The 13,000-nt window shown below is 48.3% G+C and overlaps 1 protein-coding gene across 1 annotated transcript; it reads right to left on the bottom strand.

The window, feature by feature from the left end:
* Positions 1-459: 459 nt before the first annotated feature.
* Positions 460-4,628, bottom strand: FABP1 (fatty acid binding protein 1, liver). Its single transcript, XM_009882509.1, has 4 exons — positions 4,526-4,628; positions 3,343-3,515; positions 1,143-1,235; positions 460-612 (listed from the first exon to the last, which is right to left on the bottom strand). The coding sequence occupies exons 1-4, from the start codon at positions 4,590-4,592 to the stop codon at positions 562-564; spliced, it is 384 nt and encodes a 127-aa protein (XP_009880811.1). The 5' UTR covers positions 4,593-4,628; the 3' UTR covers positions 460-561.
* Between the last annotated feature and the right edge of the window lie 8,372 nt (positions 4,629-13,000).

Raw genomic sequence — 13,000 nt, 5'->3', positions numbered from 1 at the left:
GGCTGGATCCTGTTGCAGAGGTGTGAGGATGAACTACCCCCATGCTGGTTGCTTTCCCAAGGCCACTTCCTAGGCAAGATCACTGATATTTCCTTAGGCCCACCTAAACCTCCCCATCCTTTGGCCCTGCCAATCACCTTTTGGTCACTTTGACCATGTTTGTAAGTAAATGGAACAGAGCCCTCTCCCTGCCCAGTGCTCCTCCATCTACCCAGCCAGGGCAGCTGTGGATGCACAACCCACCAGGACAGCCTCAGCAGGATGCTGGCACCTGTTCCCAGGAAGGGGCTGGAAGAGAGCTCATAAGCATGAAGCACATCTCAGAGGGTCACTCAGTGGCTCTATAGAGCCTGCGCCCTAGTCCGGCTCTATTCACCGACACCAGCACAGCCTTGGCTCAGCCTGTTGCCCAATTTCTACCAGGGCTTGCGTGAGTTTTGGAGGCTTGCATCTCTTTATAGCAACAGTGAAGAGGCTGATAATAATGAAGAGGTCTTTAATACAAATTTTACTTTAATGGACACATTTTACACAGTAAAATGATTGCCGTGTGCAGAGTCTCTAGATTCTCTTGCTGATTCTCTTGTAGGTGAGGTCTCCCATGGTCATCGTCTGAAATGCAAATGGAAAGCATTAGCTTTTCACGGCACTTGGCTACAAACTCTACTTGGAAAGGATCTGATCTTGCAAATCAAAACAGGACTGATTCTCAGTCTGTCTCCTATAAACTGAATTACTAAAGCTTTGGGTGTCTTCATGAATACTCCAAAGCAGGTAGGGATAATCTGGCATCCCTCTACTGGTGTCAGTCTGCTGCACCTCTCTTCTTTAAAAGTGCCAGGCCCAGCCACAGACATATACTTCTGGGTGGGTGAGAACATGCCCTCATTGCATGAAACTTTGATCAAAAATGCCTATTAGAGTTTTAAAGAGTAATTTTTGGACCAGACTATACTGAAAAACTGTCTTCAGTGCCCAGCCAACTGACCAGCTTTGGCTACAGAGCTTAAGTGCAAGCATGTGCTCATTCTCCAGCACCTCTCTAAGGTTCCCAGCATCTCTATAGGCTTTGTAGGGCCAGAACCCTGAAGGTAGCTGTAGGTGCCATAACTCTGGCCATTGCCCCTCTCTTCTACACTTACATTGGTGATGGTGTCTCCATTGAGTTCGGTGACGGATTTCAGCCCTTTCAGGTTTGCGATCAGTTTGTTGTTACCTTCCATCTGAACAGTAGCCTGGTAGGAGGAGACAGAGGCATTCATGTTATTGCTAGAGACCATCTCAACCCCTCCATTTTGGTTTTCTCCTTCTGTACTGAGTTGCCACCATCCCCTCTGCAAGCTCTTTGGAGCAAGCTGGTGATTCCGTGATTCCCCTGGTGATTTTCTGAGTTGCCACCATCCCCTCTGCAAGCACTTTGGAGCAAGCTGTTCCCTTGGTGATTTGGGCTTTCCTGGGAGGAGGAGGAAAAAGCGTTGTGCTGGTGGTCACTACATCACAACAAGGGTATCAATGTTTACTTTGGCCTCTACAGGGATGTGATTTTGCTGCTGTACCTACCTCTCTCCCCTTCAAATTGAGACTCACTCACGGCTCCTGCACTGTTAGATGTCAGAGCAGGGATCCTTGGCACTCCTTGGCATCACACCAACACGTGAGTTTTCATAGAATCATAGAATGGTTAGAGTTGGGAGGGACCTTGAAGATCATCTAGTTCCAACCCCCCTGCCACGGGCAGGGACACCTTCCACTAGACCATGTTGCTCAAAGCCCCATCCAGCTGGGCCTTAAACACTTCCAGGGATGGGGCAGGGATGGGGAGTTTTGGAGGAGAAGGAAGGCTCTTCACCCTGCAAATGCTGGTATGTCCATGCAGCCATGGTGCTCCTTGGGGCAGCTCCTCATGCAACACCCAGACCAAGAGGAGCTGCACGCCTCCAGGGAGAGGACTGCAGAGCCACGTGAGCTGGGCCCAGGGCATGCCATGTTGTCTCCTCTCCACCACCCTCATATTGCACGTCATTGCTGCAGCAGCCTCCTTTGGGCTGGGGTAACAGGGAGCTAGGTGACAATGTGAGGCTGGGGGGGAGTCTTGGTCAAGGTGGGAAACTATTTAAGGAGCTTTCAGAAACTCAGTCATGGCTGGAAAGCTCTCAGAGGACCAGGCGCGTCTGCTGAGTCTCTGCCCCGCAGGAGCTGCACATCTAAAAAGGCTACAGACAACACCAGCACCCCAGGGCAGCTATCACTGTTCATTGAAATTACTCAAATAATTAACCCATAAAAAAAATTTCTGTTCATCTGTCTGTCCAGCCATAAGACATGTCCATCTGCCCTTGAGCTGCTGATTTACAGAGAGTAAAACTCTTCTAATAGCCATTTTCCCCTAGTTTATGTACATAGGACTTCAGTGATGCTGGAAATCGTGATACAGCCGGTACAAATCTCAGAGCCTAATTCACTGGGGCATTTCTTTGGTGATCATCCCTCCTGCTTTCAAAAGTCCCTGCAATATCATCTTCTCCTGAGGTAGACGTGAGAGGCAATATTTGTCACTGACGCTGTCTTGACATTTTATGAACCATTGGAAACTAACGTGCCGGAATGGGAGCTGACCCAGTTTCAAGGGTGATAAATTCTCACCTTGCCCAATCATCTCACCCACTGTAAACAGAAGCAGTGGAAAATGCGAGCAGAGAAGCTAACAGCCACTTTGGTGGCTTTATTGGTTTATGATTCGTTGGCTGACTTTCCTGTGCCACCTTTAAGTCAACAAAACGAAGGTTGCAACATGACAGAAAGTCAACCCTTTTCCACCTCAAATCTTTCAGATCTTTTGCTGTCAGAAAAATTCACAAAAGCATCTCTATCCTCCTTTTCCTAATGGGCTATTAAAACGCTGGCTTCCAGTGTTTTCCAAACTGGCTATTAAAATAGCTTTAGAAATGCAAGGCTTTATCTGCAGAAGTGCTGGTTGGGAAGCTTGTTTTGTAAAAGTGAAGAGTGGACATGGGAACTGAGTTTCTCAGCAATGTGGTTCAGAAATAAACCATCATTTTCAGACATGTGTCCCTAAGAGACTTGCTGAGGACCTGCAGGGAGCAGGGCAGTGAGTGTCACATCTACAGACTTGGTTTCAGCAATTAGTCCCTTCCCATTATATTAAATTATGCATGCAAATTGTAAGAGACAGAACCAGGCTGGGGAATTACCCAGGTCTTTGTCCTCTGTCAGCTCTAACATCTGGTCCCCTTTGTCCCAAGTGCAGGGGAGATGGCTAGAAAGGAAATTTAATGTCCCTGGGCCCCCACAGCCCTGGCAGAAGAGGAGCTGATCACTGACCTTGACTTTCTCTCCTGTCAGCATCTCCATCTCGCACTCCTCCCCAATAGTGAACTCGTTGTGCAGCACTTTGGAGCCAGTGGTCACGGTAATCTTGAACTTTTTCCCATCCTGCACGATTTCCGAGATGCTCTTGATGTCCTTGCCCTTCTGGATCTGGTCATCAGGAAGCCCTGCCCAGGAACAAGAGACGTTAGGTAGACCTTGGAGCCATCGGTGGGTAGATTGCTGCTGCCAAATGAACATGGTGGGATTTGGGGACCCACAGCTGGTAGGATTTCTATTCTAGTGTGGAAAAGCCTCACATGGCCCTGAGTATGTTCGGGAGGAAGAACAACAAATGCTATCATTCTTGGTTTGCGCGGGAACTAGACTTCTCCCTTGTCCCACCGACTTGGCTGGGAGCAGAACAGCTACCTCCCTGGCCAAGCATCAGAGGGAAAGAAGAAACCCTCTTTTCCTTCCTTCACTGAGAGGCAAGCAGAGAAAATGGAATGAGCAAGGCAGAAGGAGGGAACCAAGTGGGTTTTTTATGAGATTCAGAGTCCCTCAGAACTATCTCACTAAAGTCTTTTCTCAAAGCCTGAAGGTGACCTGACAGCAGAAGTAGTGCAAAGCCCCTGAATCCCTACAGAAGCACGTTCCCTGGCATGGACACTGGTGGAAATCTAGCTACCCACATTCATCATTAGGCATTTAAACAATCCGACTACTATTCTTCTGATGAATGGTGGAATCTGGGGCTTTGCAGCATCACTGAGCAGCATCACGGTAGGCTGAGCAATGTCCTGCTCACCCTTAAATTTCGCAGCCTGATGGGGCAGATCTGCAGTTGCCCTAAGCCACCAAGGTCCTGCTGGCTTAGCACACGTGTGCAGCAGTGCCGCGCTGGCCCATGGCTGCAAGGACTGCTGGGATTGTTTTCCTTGAAGCCATATAATTTCACTCAGCATCTCTTGACCTCCAGCCACCAGCCAGAGAGGTGCTTTCTATTCTAAGATCACATCCCCACGCACACACGTTTAAAAACCACACACAAATACAACTGCAAGATGACAGACAGAAATAGGAAATCTGAAAGATGTTTTCAATGTACATCATCAGCACATCAGCACAGTTGGACTCCCAAATATTAGTGAGATCTGCAGAGGCAAAGCAGCACACAGCGCATGCAAGCACTTACCGAGGGCTTTCATAAAAGGCTCAAAATTTTCCTGGGACTGGAGTTCATACTTTCCAGTGAAGCTCATGATGGAAAGGTTCTCTGTGCACCCAACACAAGAGAAGGTGCCTTGCTAGTGAGCAGAGCTTGGTTTTATAAGGTCCTTTTGCCCTAAAAGTTGGTCAGAGGTAAAATGATGTAATTCTTTTATGGCCATGTTCAAACATTAACATAAAACTGGGCAATGTTCAGTGATAAATTGCTCTACATTTTACGGACCTTGATTTACAACGTGGGGGCAGGGAAAATCCCATAAACCCATTTTATGGAGGTAGCAACGTGGCATCCATAAACAAATGATAACAAAAAAAAAAAAAAAGCAAAGAGTTTAATTATCAGATGAATAAGCCAAATCATCTAATGAGTTTGTAGTCTGGAAGTGCACATCTGGAAGAGGAGAAAATGGTGAAAGATTATGGTGTCCCCTGGGGTCACAAAATCATCATCATCATCCCCTAAGGCAAAAACACAACTCACAATCAAATCCTGGGCTTGAACTGGCCCATCCTGAAGACTGCAGTTTAACTCAGACTCCATCACTATGGCCTTGTCTCCAGAAAGGGGTTTTGTGCAGATAGATGGACTGGTGCCATTAGTGATCAACCAAGGCTATTGCCAGGAACCACCACTAAGACCCCCTTTCCTCTCCTTTCCCCAGAGGATCCACAGTCACTCATGTACTGACAGAGCATCCCAGCCCTCGGATCTGCTTTTCTCCCAAATGCTTCATCAGAAGTAGGGCCAGCAGCAGCCTCCAAGCTGATCCCGATTCCTTCCTCCAATGCAGGATTCAGGGCTGGCCTCCAGTCCCAGTGTGATCCCTGTGGCTGAGCACCCCAGGTTGCTGCACAGCGTCTGAGCATCCATCCTCTGGGTCTGGATTCCCAGGCTCAGCTTCTTACTCCCGTCTCATCCTCCGCCCCAGCAGATTCCTCTTTCCTCCCAAAGTCACCAGCTGAGGGATTTCCCCCCTTTTCACTCACATGCCTTCTCCTCTGCAATTCTTCCATTCTGCCTTCTCACAGCATCTTTGACCTTTTTTAAAGTGAAATCACGGATAAGCATGAAAAAAATCTGTCTCCTTCCAATTTGGAGATGCTGCCAGAGCCCTCCGCAGCTGCCCTCCTCCACTCTCTGCGCTGCAGTGGTGAACAGTGACGCTAGCCGGGCTAGATACAGCCTCAGTTTCTGGTTAATTAGTACAGGCAGTGTCTGCTGGTGGGGCGGGCGGTGGGTGAGTCCATGGTGGAGATCATCCCTCTGTGCTGCAGCAGGGGCCCGGCGGGTTCAGAGAGCGCTCATGGGGGGTTGATTCAGCAATTTCTTCAAACAGCTTTTCAGCTTTTTTCCTTTTTATCCCCTGCTTCCCACCAGGAATGATGTCACCTTATGAATTGCATTTCATTTTTTCCCCCGCCTTGGGTGAATACCCCAGGGTCACGTGGGGCTGTGCTGCCACAGGTCCCTTTTCAGTGTCTTCTTCATGGGGACAGTGGTGACTGACCTCTCCAGTCAGGTTCTGGCAGCAGCTGCAGCTGGCAGCTCCCTGTGTCCTGCCAGGCAATGTCCTCCAGCCATGGGCCACCTGGAAGCACAAGTGCCTCCTACACATTCATGCCCTGGACGTCTGGCTGCTCCTGTAGGCAAATTAGGTCCCCTCTCTTTGCATGATGGGGAGAGAGATTCAGACTTGAAAAAACACCTGAATATTTTTCTATCATCTGACTCATTTCGGAGCCCAGCACTCCCGATGCACTGTGGGGTGATCACCACCAGAAAGCTTCAGCTCTGCACAGCTCATTTTTCCCCCACCATCGTCAACCGGAGCAGCCTGGAGTTGTGTTTTTCATTCATTTTCAGTGAGGTGTACTCCCAGACTGGCCACATCTGACCACATCCCACTGTCAGGGTGGATGCCTAGTTGTCACCTATTTCTGTGTGCAGGCTAGGGAGAAGCAGTGGACACTAATTCGGTAGGGAGAGACCTTTCTCAGGTAACCCCAGCCATGTGCAGTGCAATGACTACCTCTGAGCTAATGTGTAGATGAACTGAATGAGAGAAATAGGAGAAACACATCATGAGTAGTGTCCCAGGGCTTCCTATCCCCCTCCAGCCTGTCCAAAAGAAGCCCACATGACTAGGGCGTTTGTAAGTATTTCATATTAGCCAAGATGAATCCAATATTAGGTGCTTGAAAGAGCGCCTGGTATTTTCCCTGACCCCCCATCTCAGTCACTGCAGACTTCCCAGGCCCACAATCTCCCTGGGACACCTATGCCAGCTTGAAAGGAGATACAACCACCAAGCTAATGAGACCTGAGCCTAAGATAGGATTTGAAAAAGCCCACCACGTTTTGTCCCACAAACTATTAAATGGTTATTATGCTTAATCTGAGCAGCTGAACCACCAGAAATTGGGTGAGAACTCCCCCTGGGCAGGCCAGGCTCCTAAGGTCTGGATGTTGCCCACCAAATGTTAAACGGAGAATATAATTGTTCAGGACTCTCTTAGTAGTTGGCAGAAATGGGCAACTCATGAGAGAATTCACCCCACTTGGGACCCAAGTTGTTTTCTGCAGGTATCCTCTCCTCTTCTCACTTACTGTGGAGAGATATAATATGTCTATGCTCCCAGCTTTGGTGTATTGGATAAATGTTAACTCTGGATCACTGCTAGCAGGTTTGGAAATGCAACCAAAGGATTTTTGATCATTTATTAAAAATAAAACCTCTTTGTTTTGTCTGAAAATATTCTGCTGGACTGATGTTCTTTTATTTCCCCTAGTAAAGACATGCAGAAATTCTTATTAAAAAAGGAAGAAACCCTTACTGAATTAAATTTGGCCAGGGTAATTATTATCTAGCCAGGTCTGCTGAGCAAACGCCAGGTGAGATAAACTTAATCTCAATAGCAAAGTTCAGAATACTTTTACATCTCCCCGCCAGAATACAGGATCTCTTAAAACATAACATCACTTTAACTTTCTATGGCCAAGAAAATGCACCTGAGTTTCATTAACACAAGGCCGCATCAGGTGACCATTTGATTAAAACTAAATCCATACCCTAAAACCTGAACCTCGTTTGTAGAAAGAGAAAATGTGTGGATCATTTTCAAAAATTATGGAGGAGGCTGCTTCTTGCGGGAAGCCAACAGGTACTTCCATGTTTAAATTGCTTTGAAAATAAAGCACAGGATCTTAGAATCTTGTCAGAAAAAAAGGACACAAGTGTCCCATTTCTGCTTTTTGCACCTGAATCAAAGATATGGACATGAACAATTTCTCAGCTTCCTCCTAGCCATGGAGGTATCCGAATGCTCTGTGTCCCAAGGTGATGAACGGGAGAAAAGCCAGTTGGGAGGGTCCTCTCAAGGTCTCTGGTTCAACCTCCTGCTCAAAGCAATAACATCACCAGCACCAAATCAGCTTAGGCATGGCTTTGGCCAAATCTCAAACCCCACCCCTTCTGCCTCTCTGGGTACCCATCCTGAGTCTGCACTACCCACCTCTTGAAGAAGAGGTGCTGAAGCCAAATGTCCCAAAGTGCAATTTGTGGCTGGTGCCTCACATTATAATATATGCCGTAACCAAGAAGAGTTTGGTCCCATCATCTCTGTAACTGCCCTTGGAGTAGTTGCAGGCTGTTATCACCTTCCCTCAACCCTTCCCTGGGATTCCTGTTCCTGGCTCCCACTTTCACTCAGTGTCTGCCAGGGCACTGGGAAACAACTCTCCTATGTGCGCTGTTTCTTGACGGTTTGGACTTTATGGTGGGGAACAGGATTTTAAGTATCAGGGCTTCTGCAGCAAAAGTCCTTCTCTGCCTCCTTCAGTCTGAACTAAAACTTTGATTTAAGGTCTGAACTCTGAAAAGGACTTTACAGCTGGGGCACTGTGTGGGGAGAGGCACTTTGCTGTAGCCCATGACGGGGTACCTGGCAGCCTTGTGGAGGTCTGGGAATGTCTTCATGCACCTCGCCTCTATCTCCTCTCTTGCTCTTCTTTTCTATCCCACCAGTGACTCCCCAGACTTTGTGAAGCCTTTGGTTTCACTGCAGTACTTTGGGAACCTGGGACTGGGCTCTACGCTAGGATTTTCTTAGCCCAAGTGTGAAAGGTTACAAGCCAGGGCTTTTGCTGTTTTAGTCACAGATTTCTCCAATGCAGGTCCAGTTGGACACCCCCTAGCCATTTTTTGAAGAGCTTGGTCACAAGCTTGCCAATCACAGTTCCCCTGGTGGGCTTCCCTCTGTCTCAAACCATATTATTGCTTGGGTCATCCCTATTTCTGCTGTGCTTGTACCTGGGAACTTGGTCTGCTGCACAGTTTTCACATCTTTGATCTGACTATTTTTAACTTTGAGGAACAAAGGTTTCTTCAGCAGGCCACATGGCTGCATTGCTTTGAAAGGTTGGATGGGATGGGAAAAGGTGCTGCTGCTTCTGTGAACTCTTTTGTCCCTGTTGGTTTTCAATATGTTTTCACTCTGCTGCGTTACTAAGACAGCACTGAGATGAAATGTAGTACCTTTCCCAGCTTTTTATCTTTTTTTAAATGGCTGGGGTAGTATCCTGGAGGCTGGCTGCCTCCAAGCTGTAACTTCCAAGCCGCAGACATGCAAGCGCCCCTTCATATTGGTTTAGATTAGATATGCCATTATCAGAGCCTTGATAAGACTGGCCAAAGCGGCAGCTTGTACAGAGTGCTGACACTTGATAAAGCTTTCCATTAATGCCGAAATTCAGTGAAGGGCAGCCCTCAGCCCTTGTCATCTTATTACAAAGGTCCCAAAGGGAGCAAAGGCTCTGCATTGCTTCTCCAAGGGCAAGGCAGCCATTTCCCTGGTAGCGTGAGACCTGTCACTGCTTTAGCTTTGCTTGCCAATGATGACCTGGGGAGCAGAGCTTCCAGAAGAGCTCGCCTTTGCCGTTGGGGTCCTGCCTTATTGCAGGAATAAAGCTGCTGGCTGTGCCACTCACGTCCCACTGTCTTGCCTCAAACATCTGCCGTGCAGTGCTGTTGCCTCTCTCCAGGCACACGGGCCCCTACTCAAGCCCTCAGAGGGCATGTATTGCCCTTGCATCTTGGCCTTTGGTGGGATAAGTCTATCGTCCATTCCACCACCCAGCGTATGGAGTCAGGGCTGAGAATGGTGCTTGTTGCTTATGGACTTAGTTTGTGACAGAACAGGGAAAGAAAGTGTTGGGAAAGAAGTGGAGCCATTAGCAGTTAATGTTCTCGAAGGAGGGAGGTGTGGAAGAGTCCACCAAGGCAGAACCAGTGAACATTTAACCAATGAAAATGTGTCTGCAGTGCAGATGTTTCCATCTGTTCCAGGCACATGTAGAGCCCCTGAGACATAGTGGGGATAAGCAAACCTTCGTCTGACCAAGTGTAACCTGCATGTTGGGATGCAAAGAGCAACAGCCTCCAAGTGCCTACAGAGGATCAGATGAACTCTAGTCCTGGAGGGGCACCTGGCTGTGGCTCTGGGCCTGTGCTCGCCTCTTCAGCTAGCCTATGCTCTTCTTGATCCTGATTTATCAAGCACAGTGGCTAACTTAATGACTTCTCACAGTGGGTTGTAGTCAAGGAGAGGTACTCAGGCCCATACAGGCATGAGTAGGTGCCTGTCCATCTGCGTGCCCTACAACTTGCACGTGGGTCCTGATGTACAACCCATTTTACCACACACATGCACTATATGAATGTCCCATTCCCCGAAATGCCTTTTCATAAATGTAATAACACTGTCAAAATAATTGATTTGGTGTCCTATATACCCATAATATCTAAAGGAGCCTCACACTCTGGGGTGACCATCATCCTGGTATCTTCACTGCTCCAGAGTGAATGTGAAGATGCTCTGTGCCAAAGATCAGTGTTCCTGTCCCTCTCTGAGCCAAACATATAACCACAGTTTATATTTAAAATAAATGAAAGTCCAAACAAAAGCCCTTAAGATGACCTCCCTTGGCAGATGGTGCTCCTAGGCTGGGGAAAGCAATGACACAAGAGGGATGCACAATGCAGGTGCTTAGTACTGAGGCATGACCCTGCCACGAGGAGGGCAGAGTGAGAGGTTGTATGGGGTCTGAGAGTACCTGAGTTTTCACCAGGTTCATGGCCAGAGAGACGCTCCATGGGAAATCACCATGGTGCCAGCAAGGCCAGAGATGTGGACAAAGTCCAGGATTGCCCCTGTGCATGTACTGCTTGGTGCTGCTGCTGTGCTTGCTACAGTCAAACCACCTCCCTGAGCACAGGTATCCCTGTTTTATACATGATAGAGTGCACAAGGACTGAGTGACTTTCCCAAAGTCACCTGAAAAAGCTGATAAAGCAAACATGTTGTAACTGCTCAGCCTCCGCAGCATCTTCCTTGTCAAGTCCCTGGTGGGTGGCCACAGACCACATATCCTATGGGATTGCAGATTTTGAGATAAAATTTGGCTGTGGTGTTTAATATAATCTTTGGTGTAGTAGGACCAGATTGCACAACCCTCTTCAGGTAATAGTGTCTTCAGTGTTCCACCACGGGAGCCAGCATTGCACAATCCCATCCTCGCGCTCCCTTTCTGCTCTGCCTTTATGAGTGGGTCCTGCACTTTGGTCTACAAGACCCAAACCACAACACAGATGTCCTTGAGCCTGTTGTGAAACTCCTCATGGTGACCCCCCAGCCATGGGGAAAGGGCTGATGCGCTGGCAGCTCCTTGCTCTGCAAAATCACCAGAAGTGAAGGTGGAAAAGCATATGTGTGCTCATTTGTAGGTGAGAAGAGGTGTTGACCCACTTGGAAGTCCTACCTCATGTCAGCTGAGATACCTGTAATTCATAGCAGTTTTAGAAAGAGGGAAGAAGAGCCACATTCACCATAAGAAAGGGGCAGCTTCACACACTTTAATTCATTTATAATTTACATTTCTGCCTTATATCTCCTCGACATGAGGTTCAGACAAATTATTATGGGTGTGCATCTGCCTGTGCAGCTGCAGACACACTCTGCAAACTTCCTAGCCCCCTTCCTACTATGGGTCCCTGAACCTCACTGATGTGTGGGTGTGCCTCTGAGAAAGGCAGGACTAAGATACTTTGATTTCTGGCCAAAACCTTACAGTTTTTACCTGGAATTTTCTTGTTTTCTCTGTGAAAGTTCATGCTTCTGTGCACCAGAGAAGAGGGGGACACATAACTCCTTCATTCATCCCCAGCAACAAGCTTATATATTTTTTCTCAGACAACATAAGATGTTTCCCACTGTGATGTACCTTGTACGGGGTAGTAAGTGGCACTGTAAAACCCCGAACATCCTTATCACCCACTTACTGGACCTGTTTGGCATTGCTTGGGTCTCTGATAGGTCTGAAAACTTTTGTTTGTGTATGGTTTGCAGACACCAGCCAGCTCATGGGCAGAGACAGGACTGGGAGACAAGGGGGAGATTTTTCTGCTTTCTAGGCTTATGTGATTTTTTTTTTTTTTAATCAAATTTGGTGTGTTCTGGTCCTGAGTGTGAGTTGGGGTCTTTCCATGTGCCGTTTTCCCAGTCTCTCCCTGGGGGTAGGCTCCAGAGACCCCCAGGAGAGGAGGGACCAGGCTGGAAGGAGGGTGATAAAACCCCAGGACGGATCTCACGGAGAAGATGGGGTGAACATGAACAACCTCTTTCCTACCTCAATGAGTGCTTGTGTTCGCTCAACCCACCCACCTTCACAGCCTGACATCCTGCTGCAGGACGTTGCCCCTGCCTCCTCTTCCTCAGCTCCAAAATGGGCTTTTGGGAGAGGTGTTTCCTGGCTGTTGCTTGAAATCCCAGTGGGATGGCTGGGTGTCCGTGGCCCAAAAAAGCGGAGGGACCTGTGCGAGGGTGGGAAAGGCTGGGTGCAAGCAGAGCAAGGCTCCCCCGAGGAGTTTGTGCATCTCCTCCGTGGATGCAAGGCGTTGCCGCCATCTAGTGACATTCGCTGGTGGCTCTGGCACAGCCTGTGGTCCCCTGCACTCCTGGGCCTGGGGATGTTCTGCTGGCTATAGGGAAAGGGGACCCAAACCCAACGCCTTGCTTGTGCTTGGGACATATAGAGGGGCCCGTTAGTGGAGACGATAGAAAGCTGCTCAGCAAACATGAAGCTGAGAGCGTTGCAGTGCTTTCCTTTGGGTGCTGCGACGCTCTGGGCTGAGACCTGAAATTCTGGGAGGCTGGCTCAGGAAGAGAGTTGGTTTCTCGCTGCTGTACGTGCCCTTCTGGTTCCTTGGTCCTTGCCATGCTTTGGGATGCTTTTCGTGGGTGGAGAGGCTGAGGAAATTCTGTCTGGAGGGATGAAAACCCACGTAGTATGAAAAAAAGTTGGAAAAGTCTGACAGCAGCCTTGGCTGGGGTTTGCAAGTACTTCTGATTTCTGACAGGTGAGTCTAAAGAGCATGAACTGCTC

The sequence above is a fragment of the Charadrius vociferus genome, unplaced genomic scaffold (genome assembly GCF_000708025.1).
Source record: "Charadrius vociferus isolate BGI_N301 unplaced genomic scaffold, ASM70802v2 scaffold213, whole genome shotgun sequence".
In the NCBI taxonomy this organism is placed as follows: domain Eukaryota; kingdom Metazoa; phylum Chordata; class Aves; order Charadriiformes; family Charadriidae; genus Charadrius; species Charadrius vociferus.
This window is presented reverse-complemented; position numbering and strand designations above follow the sequence as displayed.